The sequence below is a fragment of the Megalobrama amblycephala genome, linkage group LG16 (genome assembly GCF_018812025.1).
Source record: "Megalobrama amblycephala isolate DHTTF-2021 linkage group LG16, ASM1881202v1, whole genome shotgun sequence".
Lineage (NCBI taxonomy): Eukaryota > Metazoa > Chordata > Actinopteri > Cypriniformes > Xenocyprididae > Megalobrama > Megalobrama amblycephala.
Genome location: NC_063059.1, coordinates 30,920,130 through 30,945,460, shown reverse-complemented (window position 1 = coordinate 30,945,460; position 25,331 = coordinate 30,920,130). Strand labels below are relative to the sequence as shown.

The 25,331-nt window shown below is 42.1% G+C and overlaps 1 protein-coding gene and 1 long non-coding RNA gene across 10 annotated transcripts in view; one reads left to right on the top strand and one right to left on the bottom strand.

Annotated features, from left to right (window-relative positions):
* LOC125248421 overlaps window positions 1–1,736 on the bottom strand; it is a 4,972-nt gene extending 3,236 nt beyond the window's left edge. Inside the window, exon 1 of the long non-coding RNA XR_007180296.1 lies at window positions 99–1,736. This is a non-coding gene — a long non-coding RNA (uncharacterized LOC125248421). The remainder of the gene's footprint in view (window positions 1–98) is intronic.
* The window catches only part of LOC125248394 (titin-like), a 25,808-nt gene extending 477 nt beyond the window's left edge, over window positions 1–25,331 (top strand). Inside the window, exons 2-10 of one of the 9 annotated variants that reach the window (XM_048160247.1) lie at window positions 11,338–11,667; window positions 12,680–13,042; window positions 15,785–16,114; window positions 16,870–17,202; window positions 17,786–18,115; window positions 18,280–18,387; window positions 18,497–18,522; window positions 24,092–24,141; window positions 24,434–25,331. In XM_048160247.1, the coding sequence (XP_048016204.1) occupies window positions 11,338–11,667; window positions 12,680–13,042; window positions 15,785–16,114; window positions 16,870–17,202; window positions 17,786–18,115; window positions 18,280–18,387; window positions 18,497–18,522; window positions 24,092–24,109 (1,838 nt within the window). In that variant the 3' untranslated portion in view covers window positions 24,110–24,141; window positions 24,434–25,331. Of the gene's footprint in view, window positions 1–10,802; window positions 11,072–11,337; window positions 11,668–12,679; window positions 13,043–15,784; window positions 16,115–16,869; window positions 17,203–17,785; window positions 18,116–18,279; window positions 18,388–18,481; window positions 18,523–18,721; window positions 21,641–24,091; window positions 24,142–24,433 lie in introns of those variants that run through there. The other 8 variants (XM_048160246.1, XM_048160240.1, XM_048160244.1 and 5 more) reach the window with 8 other exon arrangements.

Genomic DNA, 25,331 nt, shown 5'->3' with positions numbered 1-25,331 from the left:
ATTTTGCTGTTAACATTACAAATTAAAACATTTGTGTTTGTTTTTGCAAGTTCACTACTGTAAATTGATTTACAGTACAGAAAAATTACAGTACTGACCATATATTTTCCCATAATCCTTTGCCGTTTACAGTAAAATACTGTTCAAATTACAGAAATCCGTTACAGTATAATAATATAATCCTAATTAAGTAAATATAATCCTTCATGCCAGATTGAATCAAATGCTTTTTTGAAATCAACGAAACAAGCAAAAAATTGTCTTTTGTTTTGATGTATATATTTATCAGTGTTTGTAATGTGAAAATGTGATCGGATGTGCGACATTTTGGAAGAAAGCCAATTTGACATTTAGGCATTGTGCTTCATAAGGAAGTCTAGGAGTCTCGTGTTTAAGATGCTGCAGAAAACCTTCCCCAGGTTACTGTTCACACAAATGCCTCGGTAGTTGCTGGGGTCTAATTTGTCACCATTCTTGTGGATGGGGCTAATGAGGCCCTTGTTCAGATCTCAGGGAAAAACCCGACACTCAGAACATCATTTAATAGTTTTAGCATTGCCAGTTTGAAGCTTTGGTCTGTGTGTTTCAGCATCTCATTCAGGATGCTGTCAACACCACAGGCTTTCTTGGACTCAAGGACCCGTAATTTGTCTTCCAATTCTGTTATTGTTATGGGAAAATCTAAGGGGTTTTGATTTGCTTCAACTGATCGTTCCAAATTGTCTAGTTTATTAATTATTTCATTTTGATTAGAATTTAGAATTTCAGATGGGCTATTTAATTCTTGGAAGTGGTTTTTCCATTTCTCCCCATCTTGGATTGCCAGAACTTCTTGATTTGGTTTGTATAGTAATCTCCATTTATCATAAAATTTGTGTGAATTTATAGACTTTTCGATTTCTTCAATCTTTTCTTCAAACTGGTTTTGCAAAAACTGTGCTTTTTTCTTACGGAATGTGGCTTTATATTGTTTTAGTGCCTCACAGTAATGAAGGCGGAGGTCCGGATTATCTGGTTGTCTGTGTTTTTGATTTGATAAATTTCGGAGGTTTTTTCTCAGAGCCTTACAGTCCAAATCAAATATTTTTCTTTGATTTAACAATTGTTAAATTACTTTTTTGTGTTGTTTTGTAGAATGTTAGATCTTGTACTTCCTGATTGATGCCGAATTGATTTTTAGGGTATACCTGTGTTTGGAATGAATGTAAGAGAGATTGAATTTCTGAAGATTCAACAGCATTGATGTAATTAGTGGTGCTGTTTTCTGGCCATTTAAATGATGTTATTTTGTTAATTTGATATGGTTTTTTAATTGGTTTAGGTGATGTTTCAGATTGCTTTATATAAAGGGTGATTTGGCTGTGGTCTGAGAAAGGTTTTAAGGGTTTGACTGTGAATGCTCTCAAAGAAGAAAGGTCGAGATCTGAGCTGAGCTGTTGGTGTATCGGCCGAGCGAGTCCCCTCGCAGTCTTCCGTTGACGATGTACAGAGCCAGTCCTTGGCAGAGCTGCAGCAGTTGCCGTCCTTGAGCGTTCACTGTGTGATCACAATTTTATCTGGTGGGGTAACAAGGGAATAGGTCATTACTGCCAGTGATGAATCGAATGACTCGAGGGGGAAAACAGTTGGTGATATTGATCTTTTTTGACTGATTCTATAGACGGTTTGAATCAACACATCAGCAACATCCAGATTTTACTCCACAACAGACCATCTACACAACTATTCCAAAATGATAAAATAGCAGGACTGGAGACAGTATCAAAGCCACTGGAAGGCAAGCCTGCAACCTTTAGCCAAAAAAACGTAACGGCTAAAGCTAACACTCCGCCTCTAGCGGTACGTAGTGAAGGAGACTAGAGGCTGTTTTTTGAATGGATGTCAATGGATTAGTGATGGGAAGTTCGGATCATTTTACCGACTCAGACTTTTGAGTCTCGTTCAACAAAATGAACGAATCTTTTTTCGAGTCATTTCGTTCATTTCGTTCATTTTAGCAAAATGTAATTAAAATGTTACGTGTTACTTCCCCAACACATCTACTACTTATGCAAACGTTGATCCCACTACAAACAATACAAAACTACAATGCTATAAGATTCAGAAATGATTAATTCATTACCTGGGTCTTCAGTTTATGACAAGCTGATTAAGCTCACCTCACCTCTTGTCTGACAAGTCTTCGGGTTTAAGTCATTCCTTAATGACGTGACTGGCAGTCCCATGCTAAACCAATGCAGTCTGAGCCGGTAAGAGAATTGATTAGTTCATTTCATGAGTCTTTCGGGTTTTTGAGTCGTTCCTTAAACACGTGACAGACCCATACACTAAACCAATGCATTCTGAGCCGGAAAGAGAATTGATTAGTTCATTTCATGAGTCTTTCGGGTTTTTGAGTCGTTCCTTAATCACGTGACAGACCCATACGCTATTTCTGACATTTCTGTCACTGTTTTTGTTACTGTTTCTTGAGGATCTGTGGTGTGTTATTATAAATAAATAAAGCCCTGTTATAAATATCAGCAACATCCAGATTTTGGATAAATATAATATAATAATCCAAGCCTACAATACAAAGTATTTATAGCCTAGTTTGTTCATTTTTACTCCAATTTTGAGTTTGCTGTTATAATAATTGCTTTTCCTAGGCAGACTTGACATATTGGTCTAATATATAAGAAGATTGCTCAAAAAGGACATAATGACATAAATTAAAAGCAAATAACATTTTGAATTTGAATTATTAATGTTAGTTTAAAACATCAAGGTTTTGATAACTTCAGCATTAACAGTTGTAACACAAACTCAAACAAAACTGGAGAGTTAACGTTATTTACTAATAAATATAATGTGCTTGGGTCACACAGCATAGCGTATGGGTCTGTCACGTGATTAAGGAAGGACTCAAAAACCCGAAAGACTCATAAAAAGAACTTACTCGGTTACTAACGTAACCTCGGTTCCCTGAGATATGGAACGAGTACTGCGTATGGGGGAAAAGTCTCCCTTTTTCCCCGCTGCTGAAGCCTTTTTCAATAACGCAGTGTAACTGCACCGTCATTGGTTCACTCATAGACAAGTTGTTGAACCAATGGCGGCGCGGCATAGCTGCGCGGCCTATGGCGACAAAGCGCGCGAATATTCCCGCCGAAATGGGCGGGGTATAGGGCTATATAAGCAGGCGTTTCGCCATAGGATTTCAGTGTCAATCGACTGAAGCGACGACCCTGAGCCGCAGCCTCGTGGCACGGCAAGTGACGCAGTACTCGTTCCGTATCTCAGGGAACCGAGGTTACGTTAGTAACCGAGTACGTTCCCTTTCGATACTTCACTCGTACTGCGTATGGGGAACGAATTCAACCACGCCGTGCCACGGCTGGGAACGATATAGCTTGCATTTGGCCAACCCAGAGGGGGGCCAAAAGGACAAGCGGAGGCAAAGCCTAACCGAACCCATGGTTACACTGAAGGAAGATACTTCCTATGGTGGCGTGAAGCGGGACTTGTTGGAGGCCGCTAATCACACCGACAGGACCCGAGCTTGTAAGGTCGGGACATCGAGGTGATAGAACCTGACAAAGGTGGACGGCGAAGACCAGCCGGCCGCCTCACAGATGTCTTGGATGGAAACTCCGTTGGACCAAGCCCACGAGGAAGCCATTCCTCTAGTGGAGTGGGCCCTGACTCCTATGGGGCAATTAGTGCCCAGTGAGGAGTAGCACAGGTTAATAGCATCCACTATCCAACGGGAAATGCGTTGTTTCGAGACCGGAGACCCTTTGGTGCGGCCGCCAAAACAAACAAAGAGCTGATCCGACTGTCTGAAAGACTGTGATCGGTCTATGTAGGTCCTCAATGCCCTGACTGGGCAGAGTAGCTGCAGCTCTGGTTCGTCCGCCGAGGGAGGAAGAGCAGAGAGCGAGATGACCTGAGCTCTAAACGGAGTTGAGAGCACTTTAGGGACGTAGCCATGCCTAGGTTTCAGAACGACCTTAGAGTCACCAGGCCCGAATTCGAGGCATGCAGGGTTCACGGAGAGGGCCTGCAAATCGCCAACACGCTTTACCGATGCTAGTGCTAGTAGCAGAGCGGTTTTTAGCGTTAGGGGCCTGAGGTCGGCTGAACCCATTGGTTCAAATGGGGCTCCTTTCAAGGCCCTGAGGACCAACGAGAGGTCCCAGGAGGGAATAGTGAGAGGGCGAGGAGGATTCAAACGCCTAGCACCTCTCAAAAAACGGATCACAAGCCCGTTTCGTCCCACTGATTGGCCAGCAATAGGAGCGTGGAACGCTGCAATGGCTGCTACGTAAACCTTAAGCGTGGAAGGGGAGCGCCCCATTTCCAAGCGTTCTTGGAGGAAAGACAGTATGGAAGATACGTCACTCTCCACAGGGTCTATGTTGCGTGTTGAACACCAATCAACAAAGACTGACCACTTCTGGTCGTAGAGGCGCCTCGTAGACGGGGCTCTAGCCTGAGAAATGGTATTTAGGACGTCCTCGGGGAGGCTAGTCGGCTCCCATCGAGGGACCAGAGGTGCAGAGCCCAGAGCTGCGGCTGTGGGTGCCAAATTGTTCTGTTTGCCTGAGAGAGGAGGTCCCGTCTCAGGGGAATCGGCCACGGGGCTCTTAGAGAGAGCCTGAATAGCTCTGAGGACCAAACCTGGTTCCTCCAGAGCGGGGCCACCAGAAGGACTCTGTGCTGGTCTTCTCTGATACGCCTGATGACCTGGGGGATCAGTGCGATCGGAGGGAAAGCATAAAGGAGCGTGCTGGGCCATGTGTGGGCCAGAGCATCTACTTCCTTCGAGAAAAATGTTGGGCAATGAGAGTTGTCTTCTGAGGCGAAGAGGTCTACCTCTGCCTTCCCGAAGAACTCCCAGATCGTGAGGACCACTTGGGGGTGGAGCATCCACTCGTCGGAGGGGATGTTGCTCCGTGACAACATGTCCGCACCCAGATTGTTCCTGCCAGGAACATGAGTCGCTCTGAGCGACTGAAGCCTCGGAAGAGCCCATTCCAGCAGACGTTTCGCCAGAGCGCATAAGCGGCTGGACGAAAGACCGCCTTGGTGGTTCAGGTATGACACCACCGTCATACTGTCTGACCGAACTAGAACATGACGTCCCGTCAAGTAAGCCTGAAAGAACTGAAGGGCTTTCATCACTGCTAGCATCTCTAGACAGTTGATGTGTAGATGGCTTTCCTCGTGGCTCCACGAGCCGAAGGCCGGTCTGCCCTCGCACACAGCGCCCCAGCCCAAGTTGGAGGCGTCTGTTGAGAGCACCGTCCTCCGTGAGACCGCCTGTAAAGGGACTCCGCGCTGGAACCATACTGGATCCATCCAAGGTTTCAGGGCTAGAAGACAGGCCCGATTGACCTTGAGACATAGGCGGCCGTGCCGCCATGCGCTGGGAGGAACCCGGAACTTCAACCAGTACTGAAGAGGCCGCATCCGAAGAAGGCCTAGCTGCAGCACCGGGGAGGCGGAAGCCATCAGCCCTAGCAGCCTCTGGAAAAACTTCAGAGGGAGATAGGCTTTGTTCGTGACAGATGCCGTGAGCTGCTGAATTGCCAGGGCGCGCTCTGGCGAGACTACTGCCGTCATACGGACCGAGTCGAAAACTGCTCCCAGAAACGAGATTCGTTGAGTGGGGCATAGCGAGCTCTTGGCTAAGTTGACCCTGAGACCCAGGCATTGTAGATGGCTGAGGAGCACGGATCTGTGGCGTTCCAGCTCGTCTCGCGAACGGGCTAAGATGAGCCAGTCGTCGAGATAATTCAGAACCCGGATTCCCATCTGTCTCAGAGGGGAAAGCGCCGCGTCCATGCACTTGGTGAAAGTGCGGGGAGCCAGAGACAGCCCGAAGGGCAGGACCGTATATTGGTATGCCACCCCTTCGTATGCGAATCTCAAGAATCGTCTGTGACGGGGGGCTATCTGGATGTGAAAATACGCATCCTTCAGGTCCAGCGAGCAGAACCAGTCCTCGGGGCAAATGTGCGCGAGGATCTGCTTCAGCGTCAGCATTTTGAACTTCCGTCTCATGAGGGAGTGATTCAAAAGCCTGAGGTCTAGGATGGGTCTGAGACCGCCATCCTTTTTGGGGACCAGAAAGTAGCGGCTGTAAAAGCCTGTCTCGCTCTCTGACGGAGGAACCATTTCCACAGCTCCTTTTTCCAGCAACGACATGACTTCGGCCCGGAGGACATGAGCGTCGTCCGGATTGACCGATGTTTGAAGCACCCCAGCGAAGCGGGGGGGCCGTCGTGCAAACTGGAGCGAGTAGCCCTGGTTTACGATCCCCATGACCCATTCTGACACACCGGGGATGGCCTGCCAGGCCTCGGCCCGAGTGGCTAGGGGTTGAATAATGTTGGGTGACAGACCGTCGTTGAGAGGGTCGTACACCGCGAGGGGTGGAAGAGGAAATTTGCTCTTTTTGTGATGAGGTAAAAATTTGTTCGCCGTGAAAACGGCGTTTGGAGTGGGCGCAACAGGTGTGGGCCCAGCTGTCACTTGGAGTTTGTTTCCCACGCCCGGAAATAAACGAGGCGGAGGGGAAATTACTCGTGGGAGCTTTTGGGGTGGTCCGGTCATAACGGGACGGTCCCCCATCCTCTTCCTGTCCGACGAATCAGGACGACTTCGGAGGCACCGGGTCCAGCACAATCCTGGGCCGGGGTCCCTGGCGCCTCGGGAAGGGAGGGCGCTTCGCAGGGCGCGAGCGCTGGCGATGCTCCTGGGGCGGCGCTGCCTGTTTTGCAGGTGGGGCTGGTTTGTTCTGCTGAGCCGGCGCAGTCCTGGGGCGGCTAGACGCAGAAGCGGAGCTGGAGCGCTTAGGCAAGAAATGCCTCATAGCCTGAGACGATTTCTGCGCGGCAGTAAAGCGCTCAGTGAAGCCATCCACTGCAGGCCCGAAGAGACCAGAAGGCGAGACCGGGGCGTCTAAGAAGGCCGTCTTGTCTAGGTCTTTGATCTCCGTTAGGTTGAGCCACAGGTGGCGCTCCAACACGACCAGGCTGGCCATGGAACGACCGATGGCCTGGGCCGTAGCCTTCGTAGCTCGCAGGGCAAGATCCGTGGCGCTGCGGAGATCTTTGAAGGCTGGCGCGTCGATTCCAGACTCATCCAGAGAGCGGAGGAGTTTGGCCTGGAATACTTGAAATATGGCCATGGTGTGGAGCGCAGAGGCAGCTTGGCCCGCCGAGGTGTAAGCCCGTCCAGCCAGAGTAGAGGTGGTCCGACAGGGCTTGGAAGGAAGGGCCCTCTTCGTCTTCCAACCCACAGCCGCGGGAGGACAGAGGTGAGCAGCCACCGCTTCATCTAGGGGTGGCAAGTGCTCGTATCCCTTCTCCTCGGCGCCGTCGACGGCGGTGAGGGCGGAGCGGTGCGTAGTGTGGAGGCGGGCAGAGTAAGGAGCGCGCCACGACTTCGTCAGCTCTTCGTGGACCTCAGGAAAGAAGGGCGCTGAACGCTGGCGAGGTGCTTGGCGGCGGCCTGGCAGAAACCATTCGTCCAGGCGGCTGCGAGACGGCTCCTCTGGAGGGGCCCACTCGAGGTCCAGCTCTTCAACGGCCCTAGACAGGATGCGGAAGAGCTCGGCATCCATGCCCTGGCCATGCTCGATGGGTTCCAAGGGAGGCGGTGGAGCGGGGTCTTCCGGCTCGCCAGCCCATCCTTCCGCTTCGGAAGCCGCAAGAGACATGGAGTCGTCTTGTTCGTCGTCTGTTCCCCCGAATGAGACGAGGTCACTCGCTTCTGCGGAGGGACGCTGCTCAGGGCGAGAGAACAGAACGGGAGAGAGTTCCCTGGGAGGAGAGGGCGAGGCACGCGGGGGCTGGGCCGGCGTGAGCTCGCTCAACTCCTGGCGCTGAGTCGCTCTACCCCGCTGTCTTTTCCTCGCCGGCTCGCGGGAGGAAGGAGACGGGAGGGCGCGAGCGGCGAGATCGCCCTCAGTGAAGAAGGCGACCCGCGAGCGCAGGGAAGCGAGACTCATACACTCGCAGTGCGGGCATGAGTCTCCAGCGAGCGCGCCGTCTGCGTGGGGCTTGCCCAGGCAAGCGACACACTCGCTGTGTCCATCGTCGTCGTGCAGGGGGGCCCTGCAAGTACCACATGAGTGGCGGGGCATCGTGAGACGCCGCTGCCGTGAAAACGGCAATTGGGTGGCTCTTTTAGAGCGGCGAGGGCCGCGGAAGCTCTTAGAGCGGTGAAAACCGCTGAAAATCGCTCTTTTAGAGCGGCGTTTAAGCCGCGGATGAAGCTCTCAGGCGGCGCGCCGGATGGCGGCAGGGGACGCACAGGAAGCGGCCGGAAGCGGGAAGCGGGAGGCGGCGGCTCGGCGACGGCGCTAGAAGCTGCAGTCCGCGAGGGCGCCGGCGCTTTCTTCCACCGGCGAGTCCAGGCGAGTCCGCTGCGGGAGCCTCTTCAGACGGCGGCGAGAGCAGAAGGCGGCGAGCTTCTTCGGCTTCAGGCGGAGATCAGCGAAGAGAAGTAGATGTCGTCGCTGAAGGAGAAAACACTGAAATCCTATGGCGAAACGCCTGCTTATATAGCCCTATACCCCGCCCATTTCGGCGGGAATATTCGCGCGCTTTGTCGCCATAGGCCGCGCAGCTATGCCGCGCCGCCATTGGTTCAACAACTTGTCTATGAGTGAACCAATGACGGTGCAGTTACACTGCGTTATTGAAAAAGGCTTCAGTAGCGGGGAAAAAGGGAGGCTTTTCCCCCATACGCAGTACGAGTGAAGTATCGAAAGGGAACTAATCAATTCTCTTTCCGGCTCAGAATGCATTGGTTTAGTGTATGGGTCTGTCACGTGAGGAAGGACTCAAAAACCCGAAAGACTCATGAAAAGAACTAATCAATTCTCTTCCCGGCTCAGAATGCATTGGTTTAGTGCAGCGGTTCCCAAACTTTTTTTCCTGCGCACCCCCTTCTATGTCCCAACCGGGTTGGCGCACCCCCAATCCCCACTTCAAAAAAAAAAAAAAAAAAAAACGCAACAAAGCTTTGTTTTATCGCCATATAAAGACTCATGTTTAATCATGCGCAAATAACCAGAACACGCATGACAATAACAACATCAACAAAGTTTCAATATTATGTAACAAAGCTACGCACAAGCTTCCACTTTTAAGAGGACGAGTGACAGACACAGGCTCAGTAACAGAAAGCACGGTTATTTTCAGCCGCGTAAAAGAAACATTGCAGCAGCTTGAACTTCACTGCACAACATGCACTGAGGCTTCGGGCAAGATGTATCCAGGCCCGGCGCCACGAGGGGGCAAAAGGGGGCACTGCCCCCTCAGTTTCAATTTGTCCCCATTCACCCAATCGATTTTAACTTTTTTTAACGCCGGTGTGATAAGAACGTTCAATACGCCACTGCTAAATTCAAACCTGCTTTCCCGCTGCTGGCGCTGCGCCAGAGATTGACGCGAGGGAATTGCAAGTTGATGACAAGCAATTAATTAAATTATAATTAAATCATTAAAAATCAAACAAATAGACTAAATAATATTCAAATAAAAAAAATTTGGCAACAAAACTTAATATTTTATTTCTTTATTCTGCATGTGACCATTCAGTTACAGAACTGAACGCGTCTGCTCAATTCAAAGTGGGCTGAACGGGAGTCGCACCTCACTTTGCCCATTTCGCCTCACCTTTGACTGACAAGATGATGGAGGAAAATTTAGTTTCAAAGAGAAATGTAAAAGCGCCTATTTAAGCGAGTTTGTCATTTGTACTGTTTTGTTGTTGTGCTTTTTATTAAGAATGATAATGAACTCATTATTAATGAACCCATCATTAAAATGCATTCACGGGCGTTCATAACCATGAACGCCCGTGTCCACTGGCGCGGTGCCGTTATGAATGCCCGTGCGCTCTCCCGAGTCTCAAATGAGTTGACACGCATATAGTGCCTAGCCTGCAGTGCATAAAAGAAGAGCAGTGCGTAGAAGACAGCATCTGTCTTCTACGTTTCTATCAAAAACTAATAAATTATAGTTTTTTATTTAAAATAAAAGCGATTACAAAGGAAATGTTTACTGTTCGTGTTTTTTATTGTATGGAAAAATCCCACTTAAAAAAACAGACCGCCATTACATTTTTCCTCTCGCGCACCCCCTGGTGGCAGCTCGCGTACCCCTGGGGGTGCGCGCACCACACTTTGGGAATCCCTGGTTTAGTGTATGGGTCTGTCACGTGATTAAGGAACGACTCAAAAACCCGAAAGACTCATAAAAAGAACTAATCAATTCTCTTTCCGGCTCAGAATGCATTGGTAGCGTATGGGTCTGTCACGTGATTAAGGAACGACTCAAAACCCGAAAGACTCATGAAATGAACTAATCAATTGAATCATCAGGTGAACTACTTCTAGCAGGACAGAACCTGTAGAATATTGCACATGCGCGACTGAACGAATCACCCCCCGAGACGACTCGTTCTTCCCGAGTCACATTAAAGATTCGTTCAAAATGAACGAATCGTTCAAGAACGACACATCACTACAATGGATTAGAGGCTTGCTGATTAAACAGCTTTTGTGGAGAAATAGCTAATCATTTAATTAATCCACAGCCTGTTTGCTAATCTTCAGCATGTTTTACACTAAACAATACTTTCGTTGGGAACTATAGATTTTAGCTTGATAAAAATATATTTTTTTAAGAGAAGGCAGACTAGGGAATGTTGCGACTGGCGTCACTGCCATTACACGATAGGCTGAGAGGTACCTCATGTGATTAAGTTAGCCGTTACGCTTTCTCCAATGGTAAGAGATACAGACCCTCTTATCTCCCCATTATAAATCTCTGACAGTATCCCTTTGAAATAAAGCCCGAATGTTCGCTTCGCTTTTGTCCAGTCCGGTGCCTCATACGTCACGACGTCATCGCGCTACAGTACAGAGTTTCCCAAATGATTACTTTCACTTTAACTAGTGAAGCAGAGGAACAATAGATCACTTTTATTCACATTCATTTTAAGCAACAAATTGTGAAAATGAAGCATGTCTCAAAATTGCTCTCATTGCTCACGTATTTACTCGTGTATGGTAAGACAGATAAATATGTTACAGCTGAGTGAGTGTATTCTTGTGTTGTATGATGTTCGTTAAGTTGTTCAAGGTCCTCCACGAGACTATGTTTGTCTGATAGCCTAAATTGAATGTGTAAATCATTGATGTTCTTCTGCTGTTTGTTTGCATGTGTTAAAATCCAGACATATTTCTCCACCCATAATCTAACATTTTCACAGCACTTTCCTGTTGTAGCCTATAATTTTGTTTGGCTTCTGATTAACTGTTAAATTCTTATCCAGGTGCGTCTGTTGATACATACACAGTTTTTGTGATGAAGGGTGATTCAGTCACTCTAGAATATGGTATTTACGTAGACCCACAAGAAGATGAGGTTACTTGGACGATTCATGACTATCTCATCGCTAAAAGAGGTGGATATTTCAGAGATATCTGTACAGATGCTCAATGTAAAGATCGTAATGAGAGGATCAGAGACAGACTGAAATTTAATCGAAATGGATCTCTGACCATCACAAACACCACAATCACAGACTCTGGAGATTATAGTATATCAGTCTCATTCGGAAGAACTGGCAGCGGTGAAGGATTCTACACTGTTGTTGTTCGTGGTGAGTTATTATGTTTAAAAGCAAGTCATGTACATTTAAATCACATCATTAATGTGTTAAAAGAAATTCTCTCTTCATGTTCTGGCTAATTTCATCATAATTGGCCCCAATTCAAAAAGGTCTTTAGTTATTTTTACTCTTAACTCCTAATTTAGATTCTTTTTTTCTTTCTTTTTTTTTTCTTCCCAATTTACCTCAAAATTTTGTCAGAGTTCCCTGACTGGTTTCAATTTATTGCCAAAAAATTCATTAAATTGTTTGTAAAATGTTTTATTGATTCAGCTAAGTTGATCAATATCATCTGCAAAGAGGCTTGCTCCTGTTAATTTCCATCCCTGGCAACAAACTTGGGTAAAGTTGGTTTTATATTCGCACATTCGGACTTCTGATAAATTCAGACTTTCCAATAAATGTGGAATAAATTAATGTTTGCGAATTTTAAGCAGCGACATGATATTGACAACCAACGATTGTCAACTTACAACATTTTTCACAGTCGATCAAAATAGGCAAGTATTGTTTTATTGGCATATTTACTTGTGAATGTCCACTGAATGTCCAATGTAGTGTGATTAATATTGAATACGGATGTCCGAATGTGCGAATATAAAACCAACTTTATCCAAGTTGGCAACAACGAATGCGGTCTCATAAATTGGGCCAGTGGTTTTATAGTGAGACTAGACAATATCCCTGTTGTCTTCCTTCCTGCTTCCACATGGTTTATTACAATTTATTATTATGGGTAATTTTCATCTGTAATATTGTACAGTCTCATCACAACGGTCTTGTATGATGTTAAGTAGTTCATTGTCATTCTTGAGACTCGTTGTAGGCTATGTTTGTCTGATAAGTGAATGTAAATCAATGATGTTCTTCTGCTTTTTGTTTGCATGTGTTACATAATGAATCCAGAGATATATCTACTCACAATCTTTATGATCTGTAGAAAAACATTTTCACAGCACTTTCCAATTTTGTTCGACTTATATTTAATTGTTTATTTCTTCAGGTGTTTTTAGTGTTGATACAGACGGAGTGCCAGTGATGGAGGGAGATTCAGCCACTTTGTACAGTGGGGTTCAAATAAAACAAGAAGAATGGATTAGATGGTATTTTAATAATAATACTGATAATATAGCTCGAATCGCTGGAGATCTCAGTTATAACTCCGCTATATTCAAATATGATCAGTGTAGTGATTCTGGTAATGAGAGATTCAAATACAGACCGAAGCTGGAGCATCAGACTGCATCTCTGACCATCACAGACATCAGGACATCAGACTCTGGACTTTATGATCTACTGATCACCGGCTTACACAGCAGCAGCAGCAGCAGTACCAGTACCAAGATCTTAATTGTTGCTGTTGATGGTGAGTCATTCAGTGGTGTTTTTCTCTTTACCTGTATATTAATTCACAAACTGTATATAGATAATTTCTTCAAAAAACACATTTATTGTTGAAGTGGAACTTGTAGATTTAACTAAATGTTGTTCAGTATGAATTAAAACTAATCTGTCATAATTTTAATGAGGGGATCTGGTTCCTGATTGTCAGATTATTATTATTATTTGTTGAATCCATTTTAAAGCACTGTGTGTTTTGTCCATTGGGTGGCGATCTGATACTGCTGTATATTAAAATCACCTGGTTAATGAGGCAACAGGTGTGTGTTTGGTGGCAGGAAAGCAAAGAACTTATACTGACAAGAAGTGAAACTCAATAGAACGTTCCATTGCGACACCGGCGCCCAGCAGCAGCCCTGCGTTTCCTCCATTTTGGGGTGAAAGTGACTCGGCAGTCCACTAGTTTCTATGGTAATATCAGCTGCTTTGTTGAAACAAAACGTACACTAAAGCTAAAATCCATCCTGAATGATGACAACACAGAATAAAATGCTATCGTTAATGATATTTTACAGTTCATTTTACGGACTTTGTGTTTAAGTCTTCCACTTTTTCCACAAAACCTTTAGAAACCCAGGTTGGGTTAAAATTCTTTGAAGTTCAAGTATTAGCATTACAAACACTGAATTAATACCAACATATGAAATTAAATTAAGGATATGCATCAGAAAAATTGGGAATGTTGGACAATAAATAGGCCTATATAACAGAGTATAACATCTTGACAGTAACTGTTTTTGCATGTTGTCTTACATTTATGTCTGTTAAAGCAAGACTATGTAAACAAAAAAACAGCCACCGAGTCCAAAAGTGGGAATTATGGGATAACGGACACAGCATAAGATCATTATGTTTGTAGAGTGATCCAGGGGATTAAAACCTATATATTTCAGACCTTGTGGAATTTACTATTACTATTACTCCACTTGGTCTGAAATATATAGGCTATTGTATGTTTTAATCCCCTGGGTCAAGCTACAAACATGATGGTCTTAGAGTCATTCAATATTTAGGGGTACATTTCAGGTCAGCCAAAAAGTCAGGAACTCAGTATTCTTTTATAAAAAAAAAAAAAATAAACTAGGTGGTTGAATAATATATCCTCTTAATGTGCTAAATTAATTATTTGGTAAGCTTAAGCTCTAAAGAGAGCGTTTGACCACATTATGAACACATTTAACATAGCCTACATTTTGTTTAACTCCAAATTCTCTGCACTTTGTTTGAACTAAAAAATATTAAACAGTTGACTAGAAAAGCTGATCAGAGATGGTTAGAAACTGCTGTAGTGAAGCTTAAGTCTTTATTTAAGATCTGTCTTGACACTGAGAAAACCATTGATAGGGTCCATAGTTATTTTCCATACTTAAAGCTTAATTTACTTTTTTGTCCTTGAAGGCAATTCTTTATGTAGACAGACAGCAGTATACATACACATACAGCACCACAACACACAAAATAACACACATATTATAATAAGCAGTGTTGGGGGTAACGCATTACAAGTAACTTGAGTTACGTAATCAGATTACTTTTTCAAGTAACTAGTAAAGAAATGCATTACTTTTTCAATTTACAACAAAATATCTGAGTTACTTTTTCAAATAAGTAACGCAAGTTACTTTTCACATTTATTGACTGACAGATCTCCTGTCCCCATATTGAGAGAAATAAAGTGCAGAGGGTGTTGTGTGCGCTGTGTGAACATGATGATTATTATAGTTTTAGACTAAATGTGAACATGCATTTACTCATTTCACTTGCACGAAAACATTCAGTATTCCTCAAAATGAATAAAAACAGTGAAATGCAATCTCAGCAAACCTGTAATAATAAACTATATTAAATTACACAAATATACTTTGTATTTAATCTCAATTATTAACCAATGTCTTTGCTGCTGACCTTCAATATACCTAATTCAGCCATACTAATAATCAAAAAATACTTTAGATTAGATTTAGAAATAAGAACTAGAACTTCTTTCTTCTCTATTATATTTTTCTTTAATCCAGAATGGCAGCACAGCTGAAAGGTTTGTTTGAGCTGCGCCCTCTACTGTACAGGTGTAAATATGCATTTCCTTCAGCCTGAGGCTTATTGATTTCACTTTTGGTGTAAAAGGGCCTTTTTTGCCAAAAATATAACTTTTTTGTTGTTATTAAAAACAAACAAGCAAGCCCAGCCCCGGTGAGAAAAAGTAACGCAAAAGTAAAGTAACACATTACTTTTCATAAAAAGTAACGAAGTAACGCAATTAGTTACTTTTTTAGGAAGTAACGCAATATTGTAATGCATTACTTTTAAAAGTAACTTTCCCCAACACTGATAATAAGTCATTTAAAAGTATAATTGCAAATGCTCATTTTACATCCCTCTTTTTTGTCTTTCTCTTCCAAGACTTAAGCTAGGGGTGTTCAGTCCTGCTCCTGGAGGGCTGCCATCCTGCAGAGTTCAGCAACAACCCCAAATTAATTACACCTGAACAAGGTCTACTAGGCATACTGGTAACTTCGATTCGGGTGTTTTGAAGCAAGTTGGAACTAAACTTTGCAGGACAGTGGCCCCTGACCTAAGCATACTGATTTTATGCTCTCTTGACTTTCTGTCAAAACAACTTGAAAATTGCTTTCATCAGTTATTTCAGTTGTGTAGTTGATTATTTTCCTCAAAAAGATCCTCCAGCAGCTGTTGGCTTGTGTTTCAGGTGTTCCTGCTGCTGAACAACAGAAAATGAAGAGGAAGTCAGTGAAGGAGGGAGAATCTGTCACTTTAGATCCCGGTGTAATAAAAAACCCAAATAATGTGATGACATGGCATTTTAATGACATTCTCATTGCTGAAATCACTGGAGATCAGAGCAAGATCTGTACAGATGTTCAGTGTGATGAGAGATTCAGAGACAGACTGAAGCTGGATCATCAGAATAGCTCTCTGACCATCACAGACATCATATTCACAGACTCTGGAGTTTATAAACTAAAGATCAGCAGCCCCAGATTCAGCATCATTAGGAGTTTCAGTGTTACTTTAACTGGTGAGTATCATTTAGTCACTCAGTGCCTTTTCCTTTCAATTTCAATATTTTTAAATTGGCCACGTAAATGTTTTCATCTTGGACTGGAAAAAAAAGACTCACTTGTCTTATTCATTATACTTATTGCACTGAAGAACGCCATGGAATTCTGATCTCTGGTCTTTTTTTACATTTTTCACTTTTTTCATAGCCAAAAGCAAAAAGGATTTTTGATAGCCCCTTTGATTACTATTTCCCATGGCAACAACTGCTGTTTCCCCTTTTGTTTCTGAGAACTTTTTTGCTGTCATCATACTTATTTTCAACAGCAACAGCATTTAAATTAAAACCATTTGATTAGCATCAAAGCACATAAGCATGAATCACGCGATATTCATCTTGTAAGTGGCTTAGAAGTGCAACGGTAGTGTGAACATGAGCGTTTTACTGGTGAGAACTGTCTGTTTGCACTTGCACTATATTCCCAAAAGTATTGGGACACCCCAAATCACTGAATTCAGGGTTTCCAATCACTACCATGGCCACAGGTGTATAAAATCAAGCACCTAGGCAAAGTAAGTCTTGTTCATTTAAATCATATCATTAATGTGTTACTGATATTTTTTGGAGTAACATACAGAGGTGTTTTTTTCTTTTTAGCTGTATATTAATTCACATACAGTGTATATAAATAATTTCTTCAAAAACACATTTACTGTCAAATTGAGACTTAAATTGAGATTTAACTACATATGCTGTATATTTTTGTTCTTCAGGTTTTCTCGGTTTTAGTTCAGATGGAGTGTCAGTGTTTGTGATGGAGGGAGATTCAGTCAGTCTACACACTGATGTTGAAACAAACCAACAAGACAGAATTAGATGGTATTTTAACAACATTCGCATCGCTGAAATCAAGGAAAATCGCAGTTTCACCTGTACAGGTGTTCTGTGTCATAATGATGGTACTGAAAGATTCAGAGAGAGACTGAAGCTGGATCATCAGACTGGATCTCTAACCATCACAGACATCAGAACCACAGACAGTGGAGATTATGAACTACAGATCAACAGTAATCAGAGTGACAACATCTTAGGTGTTTCTGTTGATGGTGAGTCATTTTGTTTAAAACCAAGTCTTGTAAGATTTCTTGGATAAAAAATATCCCCAATGTTTCCAAAAATGTTTAAATCGAGAGAAATAAGCAATCTTAACCAGGACACGGACCGTGTGAGGTTTAATATATTATGTGTTTTATTAGACCGGTGAACAACTGCGTGGATACAATTATAGACAAAAATGAATCATTATTATATAGTTCAACACAGTAAGTCTTATTGTTTAAATCTCGTTTTTCTTGATTTACTGCGAGTACCATGTTTTATCATGACTAATATTGATACAGCTCACTACAGTGTGCAACAAGTGTCTTTTTTTTTAAGTTTTAATTTTCAAAAGATTTGGTCAGGAGAAGCTGATAGTTTTTCATCAAACCGTCTCTGATCATCTTAGAGAATTTGATGCAAAAAAAAAAAAAAAAGAATGCAAAATTTGTTCATAAGAACAAAATGTGGACAAATACTTCTTTACAGATTGAAAGTCAAGAAAGAGAGTGAAAATCACTCATATCCACAGTTCCCTCCTGTTGTTTCCAGCAAAAAAGATCCTCCAGCAGCTGTTGGCTTGTGTTTCAGGTGTTCCTGCTGCTGAACGACAGAAAATGAAGAGAAAGTCAGTGAAGGAGGGAGAATCTGTCACTTTAGATCCCGGTGTAATAAAAAACCCAAATAATGTGATGACATGGCATTTTAATGACATTCTCATTGCTGAAATCACTGGAGATCAGAGCAAGATCTGTACAGATGTTCAGTGTGATGCGAGATTCAGAGACAGACTGAAGCTGGATCATCAGAATAGCTCTCTGACCATCACAGACATCATATTCACAGACTCTGGAGTTTATAAACTAAAGATCAGCAGCCGCAGAATCAGCATTATTAGGAGCTTCAGTGTTACTGTAACTGGTGAGTATCATTTAGTCACTCAGTGCCTTTTCCCTTTAAGTTTTAGAATAGTTTTAAATTTATTTTCATTTTAGCCTGTTTGAAAAAGTAAGCTTTGACTCTGCATTAAAATATAACAGATCATCTTCACATGCACATCAAGTGACTTTGATAATATGTTTCAGCTGCTGTAGCAGGAATAAGTGCTAGTGCTGTTGTTGTTGGTGTTCTGCTGATCATTGCTGCAGCTGCTGGTTTAATTTACTGTTGCCAGCGTCAAGCAAGAAGGAAAGGTGAGTACTATACACAGATGATTTAACAAGATGGAAATATGAGATTTAAAGACATCTTTATGTTTTTTACTCTAACCAAAGTAATGTGTTTAAGTTGTTGTTCAAACAGGGACCAGGAGGCAGAGCAATGATCAGGTGAGATACTATCAAAAATCAGGTTCAGATCTGTAAGATGGCAAGATTTTACAAAACTGTGTGTGGTTTAATTCAGAATCATTGCATAGAAACACCAATAATAACTCTTCAAGACATATACACTATATTGCCTAAAGTTTTGGGACGCCTGCCTTTATGTGCACATGAACTTTAATGACATCCCATTTTTAATCCGTAGGGTTTAATATGGAGTTGGCCCACCCTTTGCAGCTATAAGCATGATAAGAATGAAACTTCTAAAATTAGACTTGCTCAATTGAATGTGCGGTCCATGAATAAGAAAGCTGCACTGCTTCATGATATTATCCTCGATGGGAAACTTGACTTTCTTTGTCTTTGCGAGACATTGCATCATCAAAATGACTGTTACAACCTTAACCAGGCCTCACCACCTGGATATACATTCATTGATAGACCTAGAATTACCGCTAAAGGTGGTGGTCTTGCAATTTTATATAAATCTGAACTGTCTGTTGCTCTAATCACTACACCTGAAATGTCTTCCTTTGAGTGTTTGGTCGTGAAAATTAATGGCAAGTCTCCTGTGTTAGTCATACTTATCTATCGTCCTCCGAAGGTTAATTCTGGGTTTTTCTCAGAACTTGCTGAATTATTGACTTTGTTGAGCTCTAATTGCTCAGATATGTTGACAATAGGTGACATTAACATCCATGTTGATAACCCAGACTGTTCTCAAGCAACTAATTTTATGCATGTATTGGATTGTTTTAACTTTACTCAGCATGTTGATTTTCCCACTCACAAATCTGGTCATATACTGGACTTAGTCTGCACTGTGAACATAGATGTAGATCAAATGATGAAGTATATTTCAGTGATCATAAATTATTGACCTGTGAATTTACCATCTCTGCCTCTTTTAAATCTTCCAAGGATCGTATCATAACTTTTAGGAATTTCGAAAACATCGATCCTCAGTTGCTCTCTAGCTCTATTGCTGAGCTTCCTGTGACTGATTCTGTGGACTGTTATAACTCTGCACTATCCTGTTTTCTTGATGTTGTGGCACCTTTGAAAGAACGAGTTGTTTCTTTCACCAGGTCATCCCCTTTTTTATACTAATGAATTGCGGGCTCTCAAAGCCGAGGGAAGGAAGATTGAACGCTTGTACAAAAAATCTGGTCTTACTGTCCATAAATTGATGTTCGAATAGCAGCAAATGAAGTATCATCTTGCTCTTAAATCCACCAAAGAGGCTTATTATTCAAATTTGATTAATGATGGTGCAGAAAATCCAAGATTAATGTTTAAAACAATTAACAAACTTCTTAAACCTCATAATCAAAATATTTGCTCTTCTGTTGGGATGTGTAACAAATTCCATAAATATTGTACAGAGAAAGTTCAAAATATTTATAGTTCCATGGTTATTGGTTCCTCTCTGCTGTCTAATGAGCCCCATCCTACAAATTCATTTTCTATCTTTTCTAATTTCGCTATTGTTAGCACAGCTGATATTTTAAAATTAATCATGTCTATGAATTCATCTACATGCTCCCTTGACCCCATGCCTACTGAGACATTAAAAAAGTGCGTAACATTCTTGTGTCCCTCTATTACTGCAATCATTAATAACTCTCTATCTACTGGTCAGGTTCCTTCAGCCCTTAAAGTGGTTGCCATCACACCAGTTCCTAAAAAATCTGGTTGTGATGTTGAAGACCTGTCTAACTACAGGCCTATTGCACATCTACCTTTTTTGGCTAAGGTTCTTGAGCGAGTTGTTGTTCTTGGCCAGTTGCAGCAACACCTGTCTATTAACAATCTCCTAGAACCGTTTCAGTCCGGATTTAGAACAGGGCATAGCACTGAGACTGCTCTTGTCCGGGTCACAAACGATCTCCTCATTGCTGCTGATATGGGGGTTTCTCATGATGTTCTTCTTGAAAGGTTGCGTATATGGGTCGGAATCTCAGGTACTGCACATGAATGGTTTACATCTTATCTTACAAATCCATTTCAGTTTGTGAGTTTGGGGAAAAATCAATCTGAACCAACATTAGTTCAACAGGGTGTCCCACTTGTCTGTACTTGGGCCCATCCTGTTTAGTGTTTATATGTTGCCTCTGGGTTCGATCATTCACAAGTTTGGGTTAGGGTTTCACTGTTATGCTGACGATACACAGATCTATGTCAGCATGCACCCTAATCCAAACCTTGCAGTTACAACTCTTACCTCCTGCTTGGACGAGAAAAAAGCTTGGATGCATGATAATTTTCTTAAGCTCAATGAGACAAAAACAGAAGTTCTGGTTGTCGGTACTCCAACGGCCTTGCGTAAATTTAACAGTTCCAATTTGATTACTGGCAATAACTTTGTTACTTCGTCTGCTCAGGTGCGCAATCTTGCCGTTATTTTTGACCCACAACTATTGTTTGAGACCCATATCAAAATGGTATCGAAAACTGCATTCTTCCATCTAAGAATATCACCAGACTTCGACGTTCTTTATCGCTGCCAGATGCAGAAAGACTTATTCATGCTTTTATTATGTCGCGGCTTGATTATTGCAATGCACTTTATGTCGGTCTCCCAAACAAGTCTATCAAGAAATTGCAATACATTCAGAACTCAGCCGCCCAGCTATTGACATATACAACTGCTCGATTCATGGGACTGCCCCTGCTTATCTCTGCAGTCTAGTTGCCTCCTACACTCCAGGCCGTTCTCTCCGCTTCTCTGGGTCTTGTATTCTTCAGCAGCCAGTATATAATTTAAAGTCTATGGGTGGTCGAGCTTTTTCTGTTTCAGCTCCACGTTTGTGAAACACATTACCACCTGTGATTAGAGACTCTCCAACACTGGACTGTTTTAAGAGCTCTTTAAAGACTCACCTTTTTAGAGCTGCTTATTGTAATTGATTATGACTTGTTTTATTGTATTGTTAATGTTGTAATTTTATAATCTGTGATGTAGCGCTTTGAGTCTAAGAAAAGCGCATTCGAAATAATTCGAATTTCAACTTTTCTGGGAAGGCTTTCCACAAGGTTTAGGAGTGTGTTTATGGGAATTTTTGACCATTCTTCTAGAAGCGCATTTGTGAGATCAGGCAGTGATGTTGGTGAGAAGGCCTGGCTCGCAGTCTCCACTCTAATTCATCCCAAAGGTGTTCTGTCGAGTTGAGGTACAGGACAGTCAAGTTCCTCCACATCAAACTTGCTCATCCATGTCTTTATGGACCTTGCTTTGTGCACTGGTGCGCAGTCATGTTGGAACGGGAAGGGGCCATCCCCTAACTGTTCCCACAAAATTGGGAGCATGAAATTGTCCAAAATGTCTCGGTATGCTGAAGAATTAAGAGTTCCTTTCACTGGAACTAAGGGGCCAAGCCCTGAAAAACAACCCCACACCATAATCCCCCCTCCACCAAACTTTACACTTGGCACAATGCAGTCAGGCAAGTATCGTTCACCTGGCAACTGCCAAACCCAGACTTGTGTTCTCTGGAGTGACGAATCACACTTCTCTGTCTGGCAATCCGATGGACATCTCCACTACTAGAGTCCAGTGGCGGCGTGCTTTACACCACTGAATCTGACACTTTGCATTGCACTTGGTGATGTAAGGCTTGGATGAGCTGCTCGGCCATGGCCTACCACTTCGTGGCTGAGTTGCTGTTGTTCCCAATTGCTTCCACTTTGTTATGATACCACTAACAGTTGACCGTGGAATATTTAGTAGTGAGGAAATTTCATGAATGGACTTATGCTGCGTTCCAGGCAGGTTTTTGAGCCTGTAAATCACTACTTCAAACAACGACTCACAATTTTGTAGCATTCCAGGCAAGTCACGCCAAACTGCCTTAGTGCAAGGAATTGTGTAAACAATTGTTGTCAAGCATGGCGGAACGTATGGGGCTTATACTCATTTACAATCATTTCTATCACCAAAGGTGCTTACTCCTTGCTTATTTAACGGAAATGGAGGAGGAAAAACTACGCATAAGGCAAGAGAAGCTGTTATACCTTTTATTTTATGTTATTTTTCTATTTCTCACCATGTACCACTTGCATAAACACCGCATTCGTAGGGGCTGCCATTGATGTTTCTCGGGGTATGTGACGTCAGAGCGCGGAACTGGGAATGCATCAATATAGTACGAGTTCACGGGTGGGAAGTCACGAGTTTGACTGCCGTTCCAGTACACTTTCACGGGTAGAAGGTTGGAAAAACACAGGTTACGGGTTGCCTGGAATGTGGCATAATTGCACAGATGGCATGCTTGAATTCACTGAGCTCCTGAGAGCGACCCATTCTTTCACAAATGTTTGTAGAAGCAGTCTGTATGCCTAGGTGCTTGATTTTATACACCTGTGGCCATGGAAGTGATTGGAACACCTGGATTCAATACTTTATTTTCCCAATACTTTTGGCAATATAGTTTATTTTATTTTACTGTATATTTAAAATATTTTATATATTATCAGAATTATATTTATTTACTGTTGGCTGTTTATTATTACTCCCAAATAAACTACATGACAAATCAGATGAAAACAAAAAGTACAACTTTATTTGGAAAGCAAGTAAAATCTTATTAACCCTATAAACCTGAAGTGTACACCCCCCCCCCCCCCCTCCCCGGCGGCGGGTGCCACCCAGTGTTCATTTTGGCAGCCATTTTTGATTTAGTCCTTTATCAGATGAAAATGCTCTTTAGTCTTAGTCACATTTTAGTCTTTTTGTCTTTCATATTTTAGTCTAGTTTTAGTCAATGAAAAATATTTGCATTTTTGTCAAGTTTTAGTTATTACTTTGTCAAACCAGTTACCAGCATTAATTTTCATAGCTATTTTATATGTAGTCTTTAGACAAATTAGTCATTATAATTTTTCTCTTTAGACCAATTCATTTAAGGTTATGAAAAATTTGAATCAAGGTAACAGGCTGTATTGACATTGCACTCTTATCAGTAGCACTTGTGCAGTTCTACATATCCTCTTTCAGTGGTTCTCAAACTTTTCAGTGTTGTAACCCCTGAGGGATTTAACATCCTTCTGCGTACCCTCTCCTTTCCACTTTAATACTTGCCAATACAGTAATTCAAGCATTTTAAAGGATCCTATATGCACCTTTTTATAAGCTGTAATATAAGTCTCTGGTGTCCCCAGAATGTGTCTGTGAAGTTTAAGCTCAAAATACCCCACAGATAATATATTATACCATGTTGTAAATGCCCATTTTTGAGTGGAAGGAAAAACATGCTGTTTTTATGCATGTGTCTTTAAATGCTCCCCACCCTGCTTTCCAGAAGAGGGTGGAGCTTGTGCAGCTCTTGCCTCTGATACTCTGCCAAAAATTAAAACATCTGTTTTATTGTGCTTAATCTGTTAAATACACATAAGGTTATGTTAAAAACAAACAAACAAACAAAAAAAACAACAACAAAAAAAAAAAAGGGAAAATGACTAACTGCTTGATTGAATAACTTTAGTAGCTTTAGTTGGTTGTGTACACACTGCTGATACATTTATGTTCACCATGTAAAAGTGAATTTTGCATAATAGGTCCCCTTTAAATGTGCAGGTTGAAATGGAAATATGAGTGTGGATTTTCAACTGAAAAATTGAGTCACAGTAAGTAACATTTTTATTTGTCTGCCATTTTATAGAAACGTCCATTTTTTTCCTGAATAGAGCATCAGGCACTATGGTATACAAACATGTTTTATTACTGTAGTACAGAAGATGTCAATGTATGCGATAATCTCATCAAGAGAACAATAAAGATTCATCAAAAGAAAAATCCCACATTTAAGTCATTTTGTTAATTTAGCTAAAATGTCATCCGAGGCTCTTGTATTTGTGTTTAACTCACATCAGTCCCATTCATTTCTTTAATCCTCTGTGAATGTATGTTTTCTTACAGGTGAATGTTGTAGACTCGTCCCCTAATCAGAATTATGCTGTATTGTAGACTCCAGCCAGTCAGATGTCCCAGATTGAGACTTCCAATCAGAAACCACAGTAACATAATTCATTATTCTGATGCTTTCATTGAAAGGGAAAGTGAATGGAAGATGGGAAATGAGAGAAGAGCATGAAACCTACAAAACTCACAGAGAACGTGTTTCACCTCGACAACAATTTGAACATCATAGCAAAAACTAATTTGCTAAAATGAAATTTTAGTAACTTAAATTATAAATGTAAAAATATAGCCTAAATATTTTTAAATTGCTTTACACAAAAGAGAAAGTAAATCAGCAATACTGTAAGAAAAGAAACATGTTATGTTTGTTTTTCAGTAGAGGTTCATTATACCTGCTAAAGTGATCCAGACAGGAACAGTGACTGATTATCTTTAGTTTCTTTTCAGTATTTTTGTTTCTTTAAACATGCATTAAGCATATCTTGTTCTGTAAAAACCAGTGTTACTCCTATATGGAGCAGAAACGATGCAACCTCAGCATTCATTTTCAGGCCTCCCTGCTTCAGTCTCTTCAGTGCTGAAAAACTTTTCTAAAACTAATGCAGCTCTTAAAGCTCTTGTCTGATCATAAACCTTCTTTTCCCAGTGATACTCCTCTGACTTTTTCTCTTTAATGTCTCTCAGCCATCTCTCTTTCTACAGTCTTCAAATCTCACTCTCTCTCCTCCCCATTGTGATTGCCCAGGTGAAAAAAAAAGTACATTTCAATAATCTACGTAAAGTGCTCTATCTTATCTTCTTAAGATAATCTTGAGAACATCTAAGTGTACTCAACTGTGCTATTTTGAGACACCATGAAATATGAACTAAAATGTGTTTTTAATATAGTATCTCT